A 24,260-nucleotide genomic window follows, 5' to 3' on the forward strand; every position below is an offset into this window, starting at 1 on the left:
TCCAAATCCTAGCACCCTTCAAGAATCCATTATGACTTTGCCCCTCCCTTTTATCTTGGAACTAATCTCTCACTCCTCTGAACTACCATATCAAGTTCTCTATTAATCTCTGTGGTACTGGTCACCTTCTACCTTGTATTTTAATTATTTATGTATGCATCTTATCACATACATAGTATCACATTTATGCATGTTTCTTATCACCCTTAGTAGGCTGTGTTGCCTTGGCCTTTGAAGAAAGGTCAAGAGGCACTTGGGTGGCTCAATGGATTAAGTGGCCAACTCTTGATTTTGGCTCAGGTCATTATCTCACAGCATGGGATCAAGTCCTGAGTCAGGCTATGTGATAAGTGTGGAGCCTGCTAAGGATTCCCTCTCTACCCTTCTCTTTGTCATTCTCCTGCATGTGCTCTCTTTCTCAACATAAATAACCTGAAGAAAGGTCAAAATAAGGCAGAGCCTTTATAAAGTCTACTTCTGCACTTACTGTATATGTATTCTTGAGGCTCACTGTATAAGTATTCTTGAGGTTATCCTTCATTGAACTTACTCAATTTCTCTTATACAATAAATCTACATGATAAATTTATCACACAAACAGTACCAGAAAAAACTTTGTTCCTGGTATTTCTTGACTATATATATTCTTTGCTCTTATTGCCAGAAAAATGTCAATAGAATTCTGGACCCGAATAAATCAACGAGGCTGAGACCCTAACGTTTCTTTTCATTTTTTGTCTAATATTCTTTTACTTTTATTTATTAATCTTAATGTGTGTTTGTAAGGAAAGCAATCACAAAGTGATTTTGGTAAAGAGGCGACCTTTAAAAAATTTCAACAAGTAAATAACACCAACCTAGGTGCTTTGCTTTACACATCTATTCTTGTGGGATTTTGCAGTTCATGGCATATAGTAACTGTACTGAGTAGATATTTGTGGCATGAGTGAATAAAGATTTTGAAGTTATATATAGGTTTCAATCAGCCACATTCTACTTACCCTCCATTTCTGTCATTTTACAATTTTTTAATGTCATTAAAAACATTTTTAATGAGCTGTTTTACACTTTAATGAGTGGCCTTGTGTCCTTTTTGTCGTGCTAAGAAAGTTTTTCATGTTTTTACTTCTTCTCAGCTACCTCTGTGCATGGAAGTACAGTACCTGCAGCACTGGGTCTAGATCTGATGGAGCAGGCATGAGATGTGTTCAGAATGGGAAGCCATCATCACGGCTTATTTGGGTTCTCCGGGGTACTTTTTCCACTAGATGGGGCAAACTGCATGTTGGTCTGACCAATAAGTACTTTTGCCGCATTCGTCCAAAACAGGATTATGTTCTGTTCAGTGCCATGTTTCACCTGTCCCAACTAACTCCCAAATCATACAAGTCCAGGGACTCTGGCTTCCGTATCCTCGGCTGACTCCAGGCTCACTCATGAGAAGTTTGCCTTCTGTTCTTTCTCAGCTTGGTTGCTTCTGACCCAGTACTTCTGAGACTGTCACCTTCTTCGATTTCTTCAGTATCCAAGTTGACATATTTAGAATGAGCCTCGCTCCCAGAATATTTATTAAATTAGACTATTACTCTTCAGGTCTAAGAAGACCTACCTACCCTAGGTCTGTAGGGTACCAAGTCACTGTGTGAATGTCCCAGTGATGACCAGGGAATATGACCAACATCATGCCTTTTAATATATGCATTCTCTTCTGTCTCATACCCATCCAGCATGTACTAAAAAATCCTATGTATTTGTTGGCTAAGTTTGCTTCCTACTGCATATTACTCTACTCTAATTTTTTTTATCACACTAGATCTAAATTAAAACTTAGACATAGTACTTTCCCCTGGCAACTCTGTTTAGATAAAGACGTTTGCAATGAGCTATTTATTTCATACATACATGGTTTAAAACATTTACTTTCTTTTTTTAAAAAATTTTAAAATGTTTATTTACTTATTGAGAGAGGGAGAGAGAAAGGGAGAGACAGAGCACAAGCAGAGGAGGGGCAGAGAGGGAGACACAGGATGTGAAGCAGGCTCCAGGCTCTGAGCTGTCAGCACAGAGCCCGACATGGGGCTCAAACTCACGAACTTCGAGATCATGACCTGAGCTGAAGTCAGATGCTGAGCTGAACGACTCACCCCAGCGACTCTAAAATATTTCCTTTTTACTGAGTTTTACCTGTCCTTGTCATATCATATTGCCAAATCCAGGCCTATACTCCTTATATATCAGCATCAAATGCTGAATTTTTGGTTATTATCACTGATGACAACCTTTTATTCATTCATTCATTCAATAAATATATTTATTAAGCATCTACATGTAAACAACCCCAGGTTAAGCGTTGGGGATACAGAAATAAACGACAACAAAAAAGGTAGGTTCCTGATCTCAGAAAACTTGTCAACTAGTAAGGAAGGCAAACAATACTACTAATATGTGTGCTCTGGAAATACGGTATTCAAAGGGATCAAGTTTAGTAGGCGTCAGGTAAGTTCATTCTGAGGATGTACAAAGTGAACTGATATTAACAGTGTCTATTGCAATCTAACTACTTTAGAGATTTAATTACTATCTGACTCCTTGAACAGAGTGAGGGTATGAACATATGTGAGAAGGGATAGTTTTTTTTCTTCCTTATTAAGTTTAAAATTTTAATTCCAGTGTAATTAACATACAGTGTTATACTAGTTTCAAGTGTACAATACAGTGATTCAACAATTCTATACATTACTCAGTGCTCATCAGGATAAGTATATTCTTGATCCCTTTCCCCCATTTCACACATCCCTGCACCCGCCTCCCCTCTGGTGATCATGAGTTCATTCTTTCAAGTTAAGAGTGTGTTTTTTGGTTTGGCTCTTTTCCCCCCCATTGTTCATTTATTTCTTAAATTCCACATATGAGTGAAATCTTATGTTATTTGTCTTTCTCTGACTGACTTATCTCACTTAGTATTATACTCTCTAGCTCCAAGGAATAGATTCTTTCTTGTCCACAGCTGTTTTCTTAGTTTAGATCAGCGTCTAGCATGGATAAAATATACTATAAGTATGTTTTCTGAGTGGAAATAAAATGGAATGTATGTAGAATATATAAATACTGCTCAAATCCAATATGAAAAAAATAAACAAACTAAGAGAAAGGCAGGTAGTCAAAAGATACCACAGGCATAAAACACAAATGGCAAATAAACATGAAGATACACTCAAACTCATTAGTAAACATGGCAATACATACAAAACCCAAGAGATACTATTTTATACCAAGAGCTGCTGAGGATGGAAGATCACTGGCTACACATGAACACTATACAGGAAGAGGGAGTAAATTAATATTACTTTTTGGAAAAAAAATTGGACATCATTTGGTAAAGCAGAGAATGTAAAGATCCCACAAAGGACAATTTTTTTCTCTTAGGTCTATATTCTTGCACATATGTATCAGGAAAAATTACAAGAATACTCATAGCAATATTGCTTATAATAGCTGATAACTGTGAACAGCTTAAATACTCATCGGCAAGAAAATGGATAACAAATTTTGGAATGGTCACGCAGTTAAAGGTCTTAACAGCAGCAAAAATGAACCATAGCCATGTAACACTAGTTTCATCAAGTGAAACTAAACCACATATTGTTAAGGGAAATGAGGATTTGTGTAAGGCAACAGGACAATAAATGTAAATTCAGGACAGTGGTTATCTCTGGAATAAGGAAAGATATGGTCAGAAAGGGGCACAAATAGACTGAAAAGGTACTAAATGTATCTTATTAGATACACAGATACTCTTTTTTCATTCTTTTAACTGTAGACATACAAATTTTTTGTGTATAATATTTCATAATAACTTTTAAGATGAATGACAAGTATTAGCCAGGCTGTGGAAAGGTAGGGAAAGAGGAAAGATCTAAATAAGGATCAGCATGTGTTAATTTAAGAGGAGGTAAGGACATAACTCTCTGCCTGAAACAAGGAGTTCCCTGAGTGAGAGGAAAAGCCGAGACAGCTAAGTAGTGGTCAGACTATATACAGATTTATAAACCAGTCAAAGAGTTTTGATTTTAATCTAAGGTTAATGGCAAACTAAACAATTTTAAACTGGAGTATGACAAGTCACATTTGGATTACATAAAGGTCTCTGTTTTCATAAGGAAAGTATAATAGTAGGAAACAAAAACTGAGGCTGTGACTCACGATGAGGATTTGGGTCATAGTGGTCATACTGCAAATAAAGAACAGAGAAAGACTTTAAACCTGGTAACTGATGGAAAAGGTAGAGACAGAAAAAGGCCAGGGACAGCTCCCAGACTTCTGACTTCAGTAAATGGTAATATTTGTTGAGACAGAGAACAATGGCAAAAGAACAGATTTATAAGATTTATAAATTTGGCTTAGGATAAAGTGATACTGAAATTAAACAATAACATAACAAGTGCTCAATAAATATTTATAAACTGAAAATGACTTAATAAGACTTCGAAAAGGAATTGCACAAGTGGTATTTGGAATCTAATATTCATCGATTTCTCTTTCACATAAATAATTTGTGTTCCTCTATGTTGTACCATGGTATAAAAGAATTCCTATGAGAAGAGAAATCTGGAAGTTGTATATATATAAAAATTGCAGTGTTAGAATGAAAAGATCTAACAATGTAGCCCTTACTGTATGAATGTTATGCATTGTAGCAATCAGGCTATAACTAAAAGCTGTGATTATTTCAGTCACTACAACCATACTCAAGATGTGGGGCAGGAAAACCCAAAAGAACCCACCAAACAGCTGCGAAAATTGATAAATTTAGTAAAGTAGCAGGATACAAACTCAACATACAGAAGTCTGTTGTATTTCTTACACTAGAGATGAAAGAGCAGAAAGAGAAATTAAGAAAACAATTCCATTTAAAATTGTACCAAAACCATTAAGATATGTAGGAGTAAACCAACCAAAGAGGTGAAAGATCTGTACTCTGAAAACTTTTAAAAAACTGATGAAAGACATTGAAGATGACACACAGACATGCAAAGACATTCCATGCTCATGGACTGGAAGAACAAATATTGTTAAAATGTCTATACCACCCAGAGCCAACCACACATTTAATGCAATACCTATCAAAATACCAACAGCATTTTTCACAGAACTGGGGCAAATAATTGTAACATTTTATGTAACCACAAAAGACCCCGAATAGCCAAAGAAACCTTGAAAAAGTAAAGCAAAGCTGGAGGTATCACAATTCTGGACTTTAAGTTATATTACAAAGTTGTAATAAGGAAAACAATATGGTACTAGCACAAAAATAGACACATAGATCAAAAGGACAGGATAGAAAACCCAGAAATGAGCAGTTTGGGACACCCGGCGGGCTCAGTCAGTAGAGTATGCAACTCTTGATCTTCAGGTTCTAAGTTGCAGCTCCATGCTGGATATAGAGATTACTCAGAAATAATCTTAAAAAAAACAAAACACCCAGAAATGAACCCACAACATTATGGTCAATTAGTCTTTGATAAAACAGGAAAAAAATATCCAACAGGAAAAAGAATGTCTCTTCAAAAACGGTGCTGGGAAAACTGGACAGCAACATGCAAAAGAATGAAACTGAACCACTTTATTACACCACACAGAAAAATAAACTAAAAACCGGGGCAGTTGGGTGGCTTAGTCGGTTAAGTGTCTGAATTCGACTCAGGTCATGATCTCACAGTTCATGAGTTCGAGCCCCATGTCGGGTTCTGTGCTAACAGCTCAGAGCCTGGAGCCTGTCTTCGGATTCTGTGTGTCTCTCTCTCTACCCCTCCCCTGCTGATGCTCTGTTTCTCCCTTTCTCTTTCTCTGTGTCAAAAATAAGCATTAAAAATTTTTAAAAATATAAAAAAATAAATTAAAAATGGATTAGAGACCTAAATGTGAGACTTAAAATCTTTTTTTTTATCTTTTGAGTTTTTATTTATTTTATTTTATTTATTTATTTATTTATTATTATTTTTTTTTTTACAAATAGTTTATTGTCAAATTAGTTTCCACATAACACTCAGTGCTCATCCCCACAAGTGTCCTCCTCCATGCCCATCCCTCCTCCCCCCCACATCCATCAGTCCTCAGTTTTTGTCAGCATTCAAGAGTCTCTCATGGTTTGCCTCTCTCCATTTCCCCCACCATTTCCGCCCTTCTTCTCCCCCTTGTTCCTCCGTCAACCTACACTGTTGGTGGGAATGTAAAATCTTAAAAACTGTAGAATAGAACACAGGCAGTAACTTCTTTGACATCGGCTATAGCAACTTCTTTCTAGATATGTCTCTGGAGGCAAGGGAAACAAAAACAAAATTAAAAAGGTGGGACTACATTAAACTAAAAAGCTTCTTTACAGCAAAGAACAATCGATAAATCAATAAAAACTGAAAGGCAATCTATGGAATGGAAGATATATTTGAAAATGACTTATCTAATAATGGGTTAGTATCCAAAAAATATAAAGAACTTATCAAACTCAAGATCCAAAAAACAAATAATTCAATATAAAAATGGGCAGAAATTTGCAATGACATGGATGGAACTAGATTGCATTATGCTAAGTGAAATAGTCAGAGAAAGATAAATACCATATGATGTCACCATAGAATTTAAGAAACAAAATAGATGAACACAGGGGAAAGGAAGGAAAAATAATAAAGGTAGCAGCAGTGAGGGAGGCAACAAATATAGACAACAAACTGAGGGTTGCTGGAGGGGGTACTGGGTGGGGAGATGGGTTAAATGGGTGACGGTCATTAAGGACGGCACTTGTTGTGACTGCTTTATGTATAATATGTAACTGATGAATCACTAAATTCTACTCCTAAAACCAATACTACACTATATGTTAACTAACTTGAATTTTAAAAAAGTATTCAAAGAAAAAAATAAAATTTTTTTTAAAAAATAGGCAGAAGACATGANTGAACCTGAAGGAGGCTACAGGCTCTGAGGTGTCAGCACAGAGCCCAAAGCAGGGCTCAAGAACTCACAAACCGCTAGATCATGACCTGAGCCGAAGTCAGAAGCTTAACTGACTGAGCCACCCAGGTGCCCCAAGGAGAGCTCTTGTCCTGATGAGCACCACGTTGTTGCATAGACATGCTGAATCACTATATTGTACACCTAAACCTAATACTAGACTGTATGTTAACTAACTGGAGTTAATTAAAAGAAAAAGCAATAAAGCAAGAAGGAAAGAAGGGAAAGAAACAAAGAAAAGAGGAAGGAAGGAAGAAAAAAAAGGACTGGCTGGCTCAGTCCATTAAGCATCTGACTTTGGCTCAGGTCATGATCTCACCATCAGTGCGTTGGAGCCCTGCTTTGGATTTTGTGTCTCCCTCTCTCTTTGCCCTTCCCCCACTCACAATCTTTTTTCTCTCTCTCTCAGAAAACAAAAACAAAAACAAACAAAACCAAAACACACATTAAATATTGAAAAAAAAGAAAGAAAAAATAAAGATTAAAGAAAAAATAGTGTTCATCTTTCTGTATAAATATGCAATTGACCAAGTGTCAATTTTTTATTTAAAAAAGCCCTCCTCCCCCCATTACAGAACTGTGCACCAACTATTGTAATAGTTATCAAGTATATATAGGTTTATTTCTGGACTCCGTTCCTTCATCCATTTTTCTATTCTTGAACCAATACTGCAGTGTGTTTTGTTTTGTCTTGTAATGACTGTAGCTTTGTAATACGTTGGTATTTAGTAGCTTAAATCCTCTCACTTGATATTTTTCAAGTTTGTGTTTTGTTATTCTTGGCCCTTCATGCTTCCGTTTAAAATTTGTCAATTTCCACAAAAAGTTCTTCTACGATTTTGATTGGGATTTTATTGAATCTAAAGGTTAAATTAGGGGAAACTGACAATTTTACCATATTCAGTAGTCTACCTTTCTGTGCTACCCAAGGTGGGGATGATATGGCATTGTGCTGTGTTCCCGTTGTAACTTAAAGGGAAATTTCTACAATGTCTAGAGCCCTTGATGTCCTACAATTGAAAGAGGAGAATGTCCTCAAATTCCTTGCAGCAGGAACCCACTTAGGTGGTACCAACCTTGACCGCCATTTGGAATGGCATATCCACAAAAGGAAAAGTGATGGTATCTATACCATAACAGAAGAGAGCATGGGAGAAGCTTCTGTTCGTAGCTTGTGCCACTGTTGCCATTGAAAACCCTGCTGATGTCAGCATCATATCATCCAAGAATACTGACCAGCGAGCTGTGCTGAAGTTTGCTGCTGCTGGCCACATCACTCCTGGAACCATCACTAACCAGATCGAGGCAGCCTTCCAGGAGCAGAGACTTCTGGTGCTTACTGATCCCAGGGCTGACTACCAGCCTCTCAGAGAGGCATCTTATGTTAACTGACCTACCATCACTCTGTGTAACAGACTCTCCTCCGTGCTAGATGGACATCACCATACCATCCCTTGCAACAACAAGGGGGCTCACTCAGTGAGTCTGATGTGGTGGATGCTGGCCTGGGAAGGTCTGCGGACACATGCCACTATTTCCTGTAAACACCCATGGAAGGTCATGCCTGATCTCTACCTCTACAGAGATCCTGAAGAGATTGAAAAGAGCAGGCCACTGCTGAAAATGCTGTGACCCAAAGCAGCCCTCAATAAATATAAAAGAACTGAGATCATACCATGCACACCTTCAGATCACAATACTATGAAACTTGAAATCAACCACAGGGAAAAGTCCGGAAAACCTCCAAAAGCATGCAGGTTAAAGAACATCCTGCTAAAGAATGAATGGGTCAATCGCGCAATTAGAGAAGAAATTCAAAAATATATGGAAATGAATGAAGATAAAAATACAACAATTCAAACCCTCTGGGATGCAGCAAAGGCAGTCCTAAGAGGAAAACACACTGCAATCCAGGCCTATCTCAAGAAACAAGAAAAATCCCACATACAAAATCTAACAGCACATCTGAAGGAACTAGAAGCAGAGCAGCAAGAACACCCCAAACCCAGCAGAAGAAGAGAAATACTAAAGATCAGGGCAGAAATAAACAATATAGAATCCAAAAAACCCAGTTGAACAGATCAATGAAACAAAGAGTTGTTTTTTTGAGAAAATAAACAAAATTGATAAATCTCTAGCCAGGCTTCTCAAAAAGAAAAGAGAGAGTACCCAAATAGATAAAATAACTAATGAAAATGCATTTATTACAACCAATCCTTCAGAAATACAAGCAATTATCAGGGAATACTATGAAAAAATATATACCAACAAACTGTACAACCTGGAAGAAATGGACAAATTCCTAAATACCCACACACTACCAAAACTCAAACAGGAAGAAATAGAAAATTTGAACAGACCCATAACTAGTGAAGAAATTGAATCAGTTATCAAAAACCTCCAAACAAATAAGAGTCCTGGATCAGATGGCTTCCCTGGGGAATTCTACCAGACATTTAAAGCAAAGTTAACACCTATCCTTCTCAAGCTGTTCCAAAAAATAGAAGTGGAAGGAAAACTTCCATACTCATTCTATGAAGCTGGCATCACTTTGATTCCCAAACCAGATGGAGAACCAGAAGAAAAAGAGAACTACAGGCCAATATCCCTGATGAAAATGGATGCAAAAATTCTCAGTAAGATACTAGCAAATTGAATTCAACGGCATATAAAAAGAATTATCCACCATGTCCAAGTGGGATTCATTCCTTAGTTATAGGGCTGGTTCCATATTCACAAATCAATCAATGTGATACATCATATTAACAAAAGAANAAAGACAACAAAACGAAATAAAAGGCATTAGAATTGGCAAACAAGAAATCAAACTTTCACTTTTTGCAGACAACATGATTTCTACATTGAAAACCTAACAGACTCCACCAAAAGTCTGGTAGAACTGATCGATCAATTCAGCAAAGTTGCAGGCTACAAAATGAACGTACAGAAATCAGTTGCATTTTTATACACAAATAATGAGGCAACAGAAAAAGAAATAAAGAAACTGATCCTATTCACAATTGCACCAAGAACCATAAAATACCTAGGAATAAACCTAACCAAAGATATAAAAGATCTTTATGCTGAAAACTATAGAAAACTTATGAAGGAAATTGAAGAAGACACGAAGAAATGGAAAAACGTTCCATGCTCATGGATTGGAAGAATAAATATTGCTAAAATGTCAATGCCACCCAAGCAATCTACACATTCAATGCAATCCCAATGAAAATTGCATCAGCATTCTTCTCAAAACGAGAACAATCCTAAAATTTGTATGGAACCACAAAAGACCCTGAACAGCCAAAGTAATATTGAAGAAGAAAACCAAAATGGGAGGCATCACCATCCCAGACGTTAGCCTCTACTATGAAGCTGTGAACATCAAGACAGTATGCTATTGGCACAAAAACAGACACACAGACGAATAGAATAGAATAGAGAACCCAGAATTGGACCCACAAAGGTACGGCCAACTAGTCTTTCACAAAGCAGGAAAGAGTATCCAATGGAAAAAAGACAGTCTCTTTAACAAATGGTGCTGGGAGATCTGGACAGCAACATGCAGAAGAATGAAACAGACTACTTTCTTACACAGTACACAAAAACAAACTCAAAATGGCTGAAGGACCTGAATGTGAGACAGGAAACCATCAAAACCCTAGAGGAAAAAGCAGGAAACAACCTCCTTGACCTGCACCACAGCAATTTCTTACTTGACACATCTCCAAAGGCAAGGGAATGAAAAGCAAAAATGAACTATTGGGACCTCATCAAGATAAAAAGCTTCTGCACGGCAAAGGAAACAATCAACAAAACTAAAAGGCAACTGAAGGAATGGGAAAAGATAGTTGCAAATGACATATCAGATAAAGGGCTAGTATCCAAAATCTATAAGGAACTCACCAAACTCCACACCCGAAAAGCAAATAATCCAGTGAAGAAATGGGCAGAAGACATGAACAGACACTTCTCCAAAGAGGACATCCAGATGGCCAACAGACATATGAAAAGATGTTCAACGTTACTCATCATCAGGGAAATACAAATCAAAACCACAATGAGATACCACCTCATGCCTCTCAGAGTGGGTAAAATGAACAAATCAGGAGACTATAGCTGCTGGCGAGGACGTGGAGAACTGGGCACCCTTTTACGCTCTTGGTGGGAATGCAAACTGGTGCAGCCACTCTGGAAAACCGTGAGTTGGTTCCTCAAAAAATTAAAAATAGAGCTACCATATGACCCAGCAATAGCATTGCTAGGAAATTTACCCAAGGGAAAGAGACGTGCTAATGCATAGGGAAACATGTACCCGAATGTTTATAGCAGCGCTTTCAACAATAGCGAAATCACGGAAAGAGCCCAAATGTTCATCAACTGAGGAATAGATAAAGAAGATGTGGTTTTATATATACAAAGAGAAAGAATGAAATCTGGCCATTTGCACCAACGTGGATGGAACTGGAGGGTATTATGCTAAGTAAAGTCAGTCAGTCAGAGAAAGACAGATACCATATATTTTCACTCATATGTGGATCCTGAGAAACTTAACAGAAGACCATGGGGGGAGGGGAAGGGAAAAAAAGAGAGGGAGGGAGACAAACCATAAAAGACTCTTAAATACTGAGAATTGAGGGTTGATGGGGTGGGGGAGAAAGGAAAGTGGGTGATGGGCATGGAGGAGGGCACTGGTTGGGATGAGCACTTAGTGCTGTATGGAAACCAATTTGACAATAAATTATATTTAAAAAAAAATAAAAAGAAGAAAACGCTGTGACTAAGGAGGAACTTCAAGGTGAATGGACTGCTCCAATTCCTGAGCTCGCTGCTTCTCAGCATGAAGTTGTAGACTGGTCTGAGGCACGCAGGTGCCCTCCCTCTGCGCCTATTCAGCAATTCCCTACTGAAGACTGAAGACTAGAGCACTTAGCCTTCCACTGAAGACTGGACTGCAGCTCCCACTGCTCAGGCCACTGAATGCACAGGACCAACTACTGACTGGCCTTTAGCTGATCTTCCCCAAAGGCAAACAAAATGACAATAAGGTGGACAGAAAAAAAAGTTTCTATATTCAGTAGTCCAATCACAAACTGACATGTCTTTTCATTTACTTGGATTTTTTTTAGATCTGTTTTTTAGAACTTTCTTTTCCATTTACTTAGATCTTCTTTTATTTTTTTCACAAGTGTCTTGTAGTATTCTCTGCTGTTTTACATTTATTTGATTTGTTCCTAGATATTTAAAGGTTTTAATTCTATTTCTACTTATATAATTAAAAAAAATTCACTTCTCAATTGTATCTTGCTAAGGCATAGACCTATAATTCAGTTTTTTATGTTGATCTTGTATCCAGGAATACAAAGTATTCATTCTAATATTTTATCCTTTGAAGGCTCTATACAATTATGTCATTGCAAAATAAAGACAATTTTATTCCTTCCTTTCCAATCTTTACATCTTTTTTTTCTTAAATTATTACACTGGCTAAGCCCTCAAGGACAACATTGAATATACATAGTAAAAATGGCCATCTTTGCCTCATTCCTCTGTTAAGTTTCTCCTGATTCACTTATAAGTGAAAACATATGGTATCTGTCTTTCTCTGCCTGACTTATTTTGCTCAGCCCAACACTCTCAAGTTCCATCCACGTTGCTACAAATAGCCAGATTTCATTCCTTCTCATTGCCATGTAGTATTCTATTGTATAGATAAACCACATCTTTTTTGATCCATTCATCAGTTAATGGATATTTAGGCTCTTTCCATGATTTGGCTATTGTTGAAAGCACTGCTATGAACATTGGGGTACATGTGCCCCTATGCATTAGCACTCCTGCATCCCTTGGGTAAATTCCTAGCAGTGCTATTGCTGGGTCATAGGGGAGTTGTATTGTTAATTTTTTGAGGAACCTCCACACTGTTTTCCAGAGGGGCTGCACCAGTTTACATCCCCAGCAACAGTGTAAGAGGGTGCCTGTTTCTCCACATCCTTGCCAGCATATGAATGGATATTAAATTTTATCAAATTCTTTTTATGCGTCTAGCAAAATAATCACATGGTTTTTCTCCCTTATTTCATTAATTGGTTAATTTCATGGATTGATTTTCTAATTTTTTCATATTTACAAAAACCCAATGGTTTTTCCTTGTATTATCCTCATGAATTTTTGGAATGAGGGTTTAGAGACTTATAAAATTAGTTTGGAAGTATTGACTATTTTTTGCTTCTTTGAAAATGTTTATGTACGATTGGCATTATTCCTTAGATATTTGGAAGAATTCAGTGCTGAAGCCATATGGGTCTAGAGTTTTCTTTGTGAAAATCTTTCAACACAAAGATTGTTTCTATAATAAATAAAAGACTTTCTATCTCTTTTGGTTTCCATCTTAATGTTATATTTTTCTTTTTTTTAATGTTATATTTTTCAATGAATTTTTCCAGTTATCTAAATTTTCAAATGTATTGGCAAACGCTTCTTTATAAATACTCTCATCTTTGTACAATCTTTAGTGATATTCCTTATTTTACTCCTTTTATTTATGTATATGTATTCTCTCATTTTTCTTGCTAAACAAAGTTCATCAATTTTATCATATATTTTTTTAAATGTTTTATTTATTTCTAGGAGAGAGACAGACAGCATGAGCAGGGGAGGGTCAGAGAGAGAGGGAGTGACAGACTCTGAAACAGGCTCCAGGCTCTGAGCTGGCAGTCAGCACAGAGCCCGACGCGGGGCTCGAACCCACGAACCGCGAGATCATGACCTGAGCGAAAGTCGGACACTTAACTGACTAAGCCACCCGGGCGCCCCAATTTTATTATATTTTTAAGGAACGAACTTGGGCTTTGTTGAATTTCCCTATTGTATGTTTGTTTCCTGTATCATTGATTTTTGCTTTTTATTATTGCCCTCTTTCTATTTTCTTTGGGTTTAAACTGCTGTTCCCTTTCTGTCTTCCTGAGATAAAAACTCAAATCTTTCTTCTTTGCTAATGTATTTAAAGATACAATTTTTTTTTCTGAACACTACATAAGCTATTAATAGATTGCAAAAATATCTACAAATTTTTCCCATCTTTGTTAGCACAACCTACTATAATATAATTCAGCAGTTTTTTCTTCTTTTTAAAAAACTTGAAATTTTTTTTTAGTAATCTCTATACTGGGGCTCAAACTTAGGACTCAAGCCCCTGAGTGGGGCTCAAACTCAAGATCCTGAGATTAAAAGTTACATGCTCTTCCAACTGAGCCAGCCAGGTGCCCCATAGCAGTTTTTTCCACCAAGGGGTGTCTCCGCCCTTGAGTCTAGTTTTGGCCATGTGGCTTGCTTTAGTGAAAAGATATTGGCAAATATAAAACAGAGACTTGTAATGCTTCTTGTCTCCCCTTGTTGTGATTGGAAACTTGGGACCACCAGGTAAATGAGAGCAATGCTTCCATAAATATTTTTGTTGCTACATCCTTATGTATGGTGTGGCATACTCAAAGCATAAAAACCCTACTCCTAAAGGGTAACCCTTCTGCACTGCTGGTGGGAATTCAAACTCAAGTACCAACTCTGGAAAACAATTTGGAGGTTCCACAATAAAAATAAAGGGGTGCCTGAGTGGCTCAGTCAGTTAAGTGTCTGACTATTGATTTCGGCTCAGGTCATGATATCATGGTTTGTGAATTTGAGTGCCACATTAGGCTCTGTGCTGACAGTGTGGAGCTTACTTGAGATTCTCTCTCTTTTTCTCTCTCTCTCTCAAAATAAAATAATAAACCTTACAAGTAATTTTTAAAGTTAAAAACAGAATTACTCTGTGATCCAACAATTGCATTACTAGGTATTTACCCAGAGAATACAAAAATACTAATTCAAAGGGATACATGTACTCTGATGTTTATAGCAGCATTATCTACAATAGTCAAATTATGGGAACAGCCCAAGTATTTATCGACTGGTGAATGGATTAAGGAAGATGTTGAACTGTGTGCATGTGTGTGAATATATGCATATATATACATATAATATATATGTATACACCCCCCCCACACACACACGGTAATATTACTCAGCCATAAAAAAGAATGAAATCTTGCCATTTGCAATGACATGGATGGAGCAAGAGGGTATTATGCTAAGTGAAATAAGGCAGTCAGAGAAAGACAAATACCGTATGAGTTCCACTCATGTGGAATTTAAGAAACACAACAAATGAGCAAATTTGGGGGTGGGGAATGGAGGAAGAGGCAAACCAAGAAAGAAACTCTTAACTACAGAGAACAAACTGATGGTTACCATATGGGAGGTGGGTGGAGGGACAAGAAGAAAAGATAAAAGCCGTGAGTCAGGAAAAGAATTTTCCTTTTGGTCTTGAGCATAAATAAGATTAGGTATCAAAGACACCAGCTATGTGTGTCTGGGAAATAAGAGGGTATTCTTTTGATTGCCAAGTAGGTGGAATGGGACAGGATCTTTCAATGTACACTGTGGTAAATCAGAAACCCCAATTTGGTAAGCTGGAGTTTCTCATACTTCCTTCAGTTTATGTTGATTTTCATTTTGTTTCACTTAATAATTAGAAAAGTCACTTAGAAAACATTAGTATTCATGGCAGATAAAGGTTTCAAATATACAAGATGAAAGATAAAAGTACTAGAAGAAAAATTAGGTGATTTAAAAAAGTTATAATTTTTGGGTAGAAGGGCTTTCTAGGCATGTGACCAAAGGCAAACGTCATAAAAGAAAACCTGATATACTTGATTACATAAAAATTTTTAACTTCTGACAAACAGAAAGCAGTAACAATCCACCCCAAAATTCAAAGACCCAAAAAAAAAAAAAAAAAAACCTGAATTTAAAAACCTCCAAACTCCAACTAGGTAATTCACAAACATGAAAATAATAGCTAATATATACTGAGCTTTTAATGTGCCAATATTTTAAATGCTAAAATTTACATGCTAAAATGACCTCCTTTTCACTCCTCTATGTATCTATAACTTATAATTGACTTTGCTGCTCCTCCCATCAGGATACAGTCTGTCTACCCATTTCCTGTACCTGGGCTGGCCTTGGGAGTTGCTATGGCCAGCAGAATGTAGCATAGTTGATGGTATGCCAGTTCGAGCCCAAGCTTTGGGAGGGCTGTACACACATTCACTCTCATGGAACCCTGCCATCGCCATGAGAACAAGGCTGAAGTAGCCTCCTGCAGGATGAGAGAAAAGGTGAAAGAGAGCCAAATGGCCCCATCTTTTGCCATCCTAGATTCCCAAATATATGAGACACCTCAGCCAAGATCAGCAGAGCTGCCTACACAATCCATGGCTGATAGGTGGAATGAACCTGGTCAAGATCAGAAAACTGCCCAGCAAACACAAACATTTATCATTATACTCCCCTGAGATTTGGTTTGCTACATAGCATTATTCTAGCAATAGTAATGGATATAGTCAAGTAATCAAAGTACTCTATATTTACTTTCAATCTTAAACAGGTGATGTGAGACAATAGAGTATATTGGTCTCTGCCCCTGGTTCTTGGCTTTGAGCTCTTAAAACCCTTGTTATTTCCTACATGATAAGAGCACTAGGGTCATCTTTTGTTGTAATAATTGGTTTCTGACCCTGGTTCCTGACACAGGGCTTCCAAAAGCCTTGAAATTTCCTGGGTGATAGGAGTGTCTTTTGTTCTGAGTAGTAACTGGACAGGCTCCTAGATGAGGGCTGGCCACCAGAAAGACAGAGCCATGATTCGAAGATTGGAATTTTTAGCTTTGCATCCCATTCTCTTGAGAAGACAGAAGGACTGAAAATGGAATTAATGACAGATCATGCCTACCTCAGGAAGCCTCCATAAAAATTCCAATATGGGATTTGGAGAGCTTCCAGTTTGGTGGACACAACTTCCATGTTCCAGGATGACGTACCCTAATTTCAAAGGGACGAAGCTCCTGTGCTCAGACCGCAGTATCTCTTCATCCTTTATAAAGGTTATAATACTATCCTTTAATGAACTGGTAAACGTGATTCCTGAGTTCTGGGAGCTGCTCCAGCAAATTAATTGAACCCAAAGAGGGAGTCATGGGAACCTGAGATTTACAGCAATAGGTCAGAAGCACTGGTGACAACATGGACTCGCAACTGGCACCTGGAGTTGGACAGGGGACTTGTGGGGCCAGCCCTTAACCTGTGGGACCTGATGGTATCTTCAGGTAGACAGTGTCAGAACTGAGTTAAAATGCAGGACACCCAGCTAATGAGGCAGAGAATTGCTTGCTGTGGAGAAAATTTCCACACACATTTGGTGACCTAATTGTCATAAGGGAAGAGTTCTGTGTGAGTAGTAAAAGGCCTCCCAGGAGAAGGGAGAACTGTTTTTCTAATACAGAGGAGTACAACTTTTCCCTCTCTTATCTCCTCTCCTACTCATCTGTCTGACCTGTACTCCGCTCCAGGCACAATGGCCTCTTCACTTTCTCAAACACACCAGGCCCAGCACCAGCTTCTCACTGAGCCCTCTCCTGTAAACTCACCAATACTCAATATCCATCTTTCCTACCTTAATTTTTGCCCCCTAGCACATTTTCCCATTTAATATATGGTATATTTTCCTTAGCTGTCTCTCAAGCTACATAAACACCAGGATTTTGGGTTGCTTTGTTCACTGCTGTATCACTAGACCTAGAATAATGTTTGGCACATAAAAGCCACTCAATAAATATTTGGTGAGTGAAAAAAATCAGCCAATCAATTTCAGTTTACTGATGAAGAAATAAACACAGAGAAATTAAGTAACTCTGCCTAAGATCACAGTACTAGTCAGTGGCAGAGCCAAGGAGGCTCCAGATTAGTCTAGTCTAGTCTAGAATATTATACTACTTGCCTTTCTATGCAGAGCGTGGCATATACATATGTATCCAATAAGCATCAACTTCCTTGGTTCTTCATACTTTAATATAGGTGCTTCTCTCCATAGAAGTTCTCTGTTTTGTCCTTTTTTAAAAAATATTTATTTTTGAGACAGAGAGAGAGAGAGAGAAAGAGAGAGAGAGATGGGCAGAGAGAGAGGAAGACAGAATCCAAAGCAGGCTTCAGGCTCCGAGCTGTCAGCAGAGAGCCCCATGTGGGGCTCGAACTCATGATCATGACCTGAGCCCAAGTTGGACGCTCAACCAACTGAGTCACCCAGGCACCCCTGTTTTGTCTTAACCAAAAAAGTGATACTATTTTAACATGAGAAGATACCAGGATGTGTCTGTCCAAAACCAGGGGTAAAGAGCGAAAACAAAAATCCTCCTTTACAGCATTTTAAAATGCATTTATACAAATAATGGGTAACCTTTGATATTTCTAACTTAAATCATTTTTTTCATTAGTATTTTGTTTTTCTATTACCATTGTCCTAAAATTCTAGAGTTTCTATCTACTGGATTTGAGGAGACAATCTCTGTTTTATTTAATTACAGTTAAGATACATAAATGTTAAGTTTATGAATAACTATAATTTAATTTGTCTGACTTTCTAAGACTTCCCATACGAATAAATTCTCACATCAGAAAACAACTTGGCACACCTGGGTGGCTCAGTCAGTTAAATGGTTAAGTGTCTAACTCTTGGTTTCGGCCCAGGTCATCTCCTCTTTTGTGGGATCAAGGACCATGTCAGGCTCTGCACTGACAGCAAGGAGCCCGCTTGGAATTCTCTCTCTCTCTCTCTCTCTCTCTCCCTCTCTCTGCCCCTCTCTCACTTGCATGTGCATGCTCTCTCTCTTAAAATAAAAAAATATATAAAAAAAAATGAAAAAGAAAACAAAGAAATTTTTGGTCTTCAGATCACAAGTCCTGAATTTTTATTAGAGAATTAAACTCACCAAATAAACTCTCAAAAAAATGCAAGTAAATGTAAATTATAATATGAAAAGTTTTGGAGCACTTGGCTGGCTCAGTTAGTTGAGTGACTTTGGCTCAGGTCATGGTTCATGAGTTCAAGCCCCGCATCTGGCTGCTCATTGCCGTAAGTGTGGAGCCAGCTTCGGATCCTCTCTCATGTTTTCTCTCTGCCCTTCCCTCACTTGCATGTGCGCACACGCTCGCTCTCTCTCTCTCTCAAAACTAAGCATTAAAAATATATTTGAAAAATAATAAGAAAAGTTCTACTTAACTAATTGGTAAGGATAAAAAAATATTAAAATGCTCAGTGTTGGTAATCGTGTAGGAAACTAGGATTTACACAGTCCTTTGGCAAAAGTGAAATTTGGTCAAAACGTTTTGGAGAAAAATAGGAAAGTAAGTACCAAAGGCCTGAAAGATGTGCATCAAAGGCCTGTGATGTACCAATTCCTTTGCTGAAAACTTACACTGATGAAATAATTAAGGATTTGGAAAAAGACCTAATAGCAAGAATGTTTATCTAAGCACTATTACTCAGCAAGAAGTTGGGGATAGTTATAGCCAAAAGTAGGGATTAATTGTCATACAGTTCCAAAAGGACTGTATTGTAACTGTTTATATTATGGAAGAATGTCTATAGTATATAAAACTTATAATAAATACAGTATAATATCATATTTGTTTTTAAAAAAAGTCTATATGTAGAAAAGATTTTGGAAGCTGTTAACACTTGGTTCTTCTGGATTGGTATACTTGTTTCTTTCACTTGTCAATATTTTCTGGTTTTCCACAGTGAACATGCTGTCATAATTTTTAAAACCAAGGAATGAGGAAAGTAGGGTCATTATAGATACAATCTGGGCTAAACACTGTTGAGTCATCTTTCTCATCTGTTTTCTTGATTATGCCATCCATCCCTCACTCTATAGTGTACATTAGATTTTGCTTGGCTCAAATCCTATGCAGTCTGGATGAGGTAGGAAGGGAAATTCTCCTGGTTTAATTGCTATGGCAACAGAAGTTGAAAGAAATCTTAGGTATCATTTTGTCTAGTCCTTTTCATTTTACAAAATAAGGGATTTGAGAGAGAGCCAAGATAATGAGTGATATACTTAAGGTCACAGGTTATCTCAACAGCAAGCACAACCAGTCATCAGATTCTTGGTCCCCCCATTCCCAAGAAATTAGCCTAGTATCCCATCGATGATCCTGGCTGTTCAAAGGGCTTTGGGAAGGGGATATACAGCAGCTCTGCCAACAGGAAAACACAAGAGAAATAATAAGTCAGTAAATAAAAACCTAGTTACTTTAAAACACTAAAATGAACTCCCAAGTGTCAGAAGAAATTAGGAAAATTCTATCAAGAGAATACAGAGGCCTCCCATGTTGCCCAGTATTGACTGTTTTTGGAGGATACAGTTAGAAACAAAGATTCTGTAATGAAGTCACTCACAAGTGTCGTAAATTAATGACTACTACTGTATATGTTGTTTATATTATCTTGTTAAGTAATAAAATAGTCGGTATACTTAGTTGATTACCAGCTTTTTAAAAACAGTTTATAAAAAATAAAATAAAAAAAGTTATTTATTTATTTTGAGGGAGAGAGAGAGTGGGGGGAGAACACTTGAGTCGGGGGGAGGCAGAGAAAGAGAAGGAGAGAGTATCTAAGCAGGCTCTGCACTATCAGCACAGAGCCCATAGTGGGGCATGAACTCAAAAATTGTGAGATCATACCCTGAGTCAAGATCAAGAATCGGACAGGTAACTGACTGAGCCACTCACGCACCTCTGATTATCACCTCTAACAAAATAATTGCATGGCTTTCTATATATTTATTTTCTTCCATGCATAAACAAAGAATCTGAGTAATAAGGAGGACCTGGGTGGCTTAGTCAGTTAAGTGTCTGACTCTTGGTTTCAGCTCAGGTCATGATCTCATGGTTCATGGGTTCAAGCTTCTCTTTGGGCTCCATGTGGAGCCCACTTGGGATTCTCTCTTTCCCTCTAGCTCAGCCCCTCCCCTGCTCCCACGTCTCTGTTTCTCTATCTCAAAATAAATAAATAAACTTAAAAAAAAAAAAAGAATCTGAGTCACACCTACCAGTGGTTCTCAAAATGTGGTTTGCAATCCTTGGGGATGGGAATATAGAGAGGGGTTCTTGAGACCATTTCAAGTCATCTGTGAGGTTAAAAGTATTTCATGATAATACTATGATATTAACTTTTTTTTTCACTTAGTCAACATTTGTACTGATGGTAAGAAGCAAAGGTAGATAAAATAATTGGCACCTTAGAACAAATCAAGGCAGTTGCACTAAAATGTCTTACAGTCATACTCTACAACCACTCATGCTAAAAATTAATGTCAATTTTACTTTTATGAAATAGTAAAATATTTAATTTTATTAAATCTCAATCACTGAATGTATATGTGTGGCAATGTATGCATAAAGCATATACTTGAGTACAATGGCTATCCATAAGATCTGGTTGCCCAAACCCAAAGCACCTGTGCAAATGATTAAGTTGTGAGCTGAAATAGTTGCTTTTCTAACTTGGAACACTGTTTGTGTTTGAAAAGATGAGTGACAAACTATGGTTAATCAGACTCAAGTATTCGGCAGAAATTCTCTCAAAAAAGGTAACAAAGTGAGCCTGTCACTTCAAGGAACTGACAGTATTTGTTACCAATGATAAAATTTCAACTTTCAAATTAAAGTTTGAATTTTGAAAAATTGTATCTACCATGGTGAACTTGCTAGCTTCCTAATACTTTAAGACATTTGTGATGAGATGGATGATGATATTAGGGAATATTATTTGATATTGTATAATGTAATATATCAACATTAGGAAGATCTGTATAACAGAGTGAACTGCTATTTTCCAAGTAACCAATGTTTGATACTCGAAAATCATTATGGGTAAAAGATACAAATTAAAATCTAACATAGACACATGGATTTTTATGTAACAGAATAAGAAAAGTACATTGATAGTTTCATATTCTGCATTGCAACTAATCTTAAAAAACTACCGCTTATCAAACTTTGATAGGAAATAATGCATATCCATGATTACTTTTAAAAAGTAGTTTTAGGGGCACCTGGGTGGCTCTGGCATTTTAAGTGTCTGACTCTTGGTTTCAGCTCAGGTCATGATCTCACGGTTCGTGGGTTCAAGCCCCATGTCGGGTTCTGCACTGACAGTGAGGGGCCTGCTTGGGATTCCCTCTTTCCTTCTCTCTCGCCCCTCCCCCGTTCACTCTCTCTCACAAATAAATAAATATTTTTAAAAAGTAATTTTTTCAAGTACATATGATAGGTGGAATTTTTTTCATCTTCTTAAAACTAAAACAGTGTAACATATCAAATGCAGAAGCAGATGTAAGAATTCAGCTATTTTTTATTAAGTCACACATAGCCAAAAGATGGAAACAGCCCAAATGTTCACGGACAGACGACAAACAAATGTGGTACATGGAAACTTAGAAACATTATGGTAACTCAAATAAGGCAGTCACAAATACTTGATGATTCCATTTATATGAGGTACCTAAAAAAGAAAAATTCATCGAGACAGAAAGAAGAGTGGTTACCAGGGATGGGAAAGAAGAAAATGAGGAGTTACTATTTAGTGGGTACAGAGTTTCACTTGGGATGATGAAAAAGATCTGGGGATGGATAATGGTAATGCTTGCCCAAAATGTTTAAGTTCTTAATGCCACTGAATAGTGCATTTAAAAATAATTAAAATGCCCAATGTTAAGTTACATATATTTTACAACAATAAAAAAAGCTGAAGAAAAGGGAAAAAAACCCACAAGTCTACTCTTCTTACCGACGTTTTTGGAGGAGTTTTGGAAAATAGTTACTTTTCACTAACAATGTTATTCGTGCATGTAATGAGTTTGTTACTGTTTTATAAATTAATAAATACTTTAAGAATTCCCTAGTTTTCATTTCTAATATGGTAAATATGGACAGATCTAGCATAACCCACAAAAACAAAAGCTCTTAGGTCTTCACAAGTTTTTGTCTTGGGACTAAAAAAGTTGAAAACTGGTGTCTTAGTATTTTTCTCTCTTCTCACACCTGCATTATGTGAGTATCTTCACTGGTTGGTATAGCTGCATTTGAAGCAGTATCACTTGCAGCCTGCAGACTAAAACGACGGTGTGAAATATGGTCAAAACCATCCCATTAACTCTTTATAATTACTACTGTCCCTTGGATGCACCTTCAGTATACGGTCTGTGCAAACACAAAGCTCCGCACAGATGAGTGTTCACGTACAATAGAAAACTGTTAAAAAGCTAAAATGCTGGACATTTTCCAAAGTAGTTTTGTAAGTATCTAGCAAGAAACCTACATTTCCTTTTTTCTGTTGGATCTTCATTAGCATGTACAGTTCAGACTGGATTTGGGAATGGGGGTGGTAGAGGCATTGTTTCTGAGAACCACTCTATCTAGCGCATCCATGCAAAGAATTTAATTCTCTCACCATCTCGCTACTGGTCTGTTGCAGAGGGGTGTGGCTTGGGAGCTAGAAGCTATCCAAAATAGCAGCTGAGGCTGCCCCAAACCGTGTCCAAGCAATAATTTCCTCCATTTTGGGCCAAGTCAATTTGCCCCAGCAAGAGGCCGAATGTTTTATGGGGAAGAGGTCAATAAAAAGATTAGAAAGCGTGGACGGAGAAAAGCCGCAAAACCACGGCAGTTTCATCTTGCACGGACGTTAAACGATTTGTATGCTAATGATGTGCGTGAGGGGCAAATTAAAATCGCTGTGCCTGAGTCTACAGCCGCCGGCACTTTTAATAAGAGGTCTGCAGTTCTGGAAGGGGGGCGGAGCGGAAGTCAAATGATTTTCTTATCCGAACCATCTTTCTGCATTCATTTTGTGCCAGGCCTGTGACCAGTCTCGCTGACTGCAGCTGAGGCAGTCCCAAACAAAGGGGAATGGATGCCCTCCCGAGGGAGCGGAGAAGGGAAAGGTGGCCCCAAGTTCCCGCGCCAGGTGTCCCTCAGGGTAGAGCCTGAGGGCTGCGGGGAGGGAGGGTCCCAGGAGCGGCGGAGGGGTGCGCTCGGGAAAGCCTGAGCACAGACACCTGCACCGACAGGACAGAAGACAACGCCCGGCCCACCGTCAAGGTTAATCCGCGCACCGGAGGTACCTGTGGAGGCCTCGCACAGCCGAAAGGCACCGGGAGATCATGGGAGCGCCGAGAGGCGGCGGCGGCGGGCGCGTTGTCCTCCGGTTTGCGGCTGAGGGAGGCGGGACGCCGGGGAGCCAAGAGGCGGCCTAGCGGAGGAGGCAACAGCGGCGGTGGCGGCCAGCCTGCCCGCGCCCTCCCACGTGCG

The 24,260-nt window shown here is 38.1% G+C and overlaps 1 protein-coding gene and 1 pseudogene across 1 annotated transcript in view; one reads left to right on the forward strand and one right to left on the reverse strand.

Moving 5' to 3' along the window:
- The window catches only part of NLN (neurolysin), a 101,118-nt gene extending 76,876 nt beyond the window's left edge, over positions 1 to 24,242 (reverse strand). Inside the window, exon 1 of the mRNA XM_077773560.1 lies at positions 24,074 to 24,242. Coding sequence (XP_077629686.1) covers positions 24,074 to 24,114 — 41 coding nt within the window. The 5' untranslated portion in view covers positions 24,115 to 24,242. The remainder of the gene's footprint in view (positions 1 to 24,073) is intronic.
- On the forward strand, positions 7,998 to 12,049 carry LOC144239488 (small ribosomal subunit protein uS2 pseudogene; annotated as a pseudogene).
- Positions 24,243 to 24,260: the final 18 nt, after the last annotated feature.

This window comes from Crocuta crocuta, unplaced genomic scaffold, assembly GCF_008692635.1.
Source record: "Crocuta crocuta isolate KB4526 unplaced genomic scaffold, BGI_CrCroc_1.0 scaffold383, whole genome shotgun sequence".
NCBI classification, from domain to species: Eukaryota; Metazoa; Chordata; class Mammalia; order Carnivora; family Hyaenidae; genus Crocuta; species Crocuta crocuta.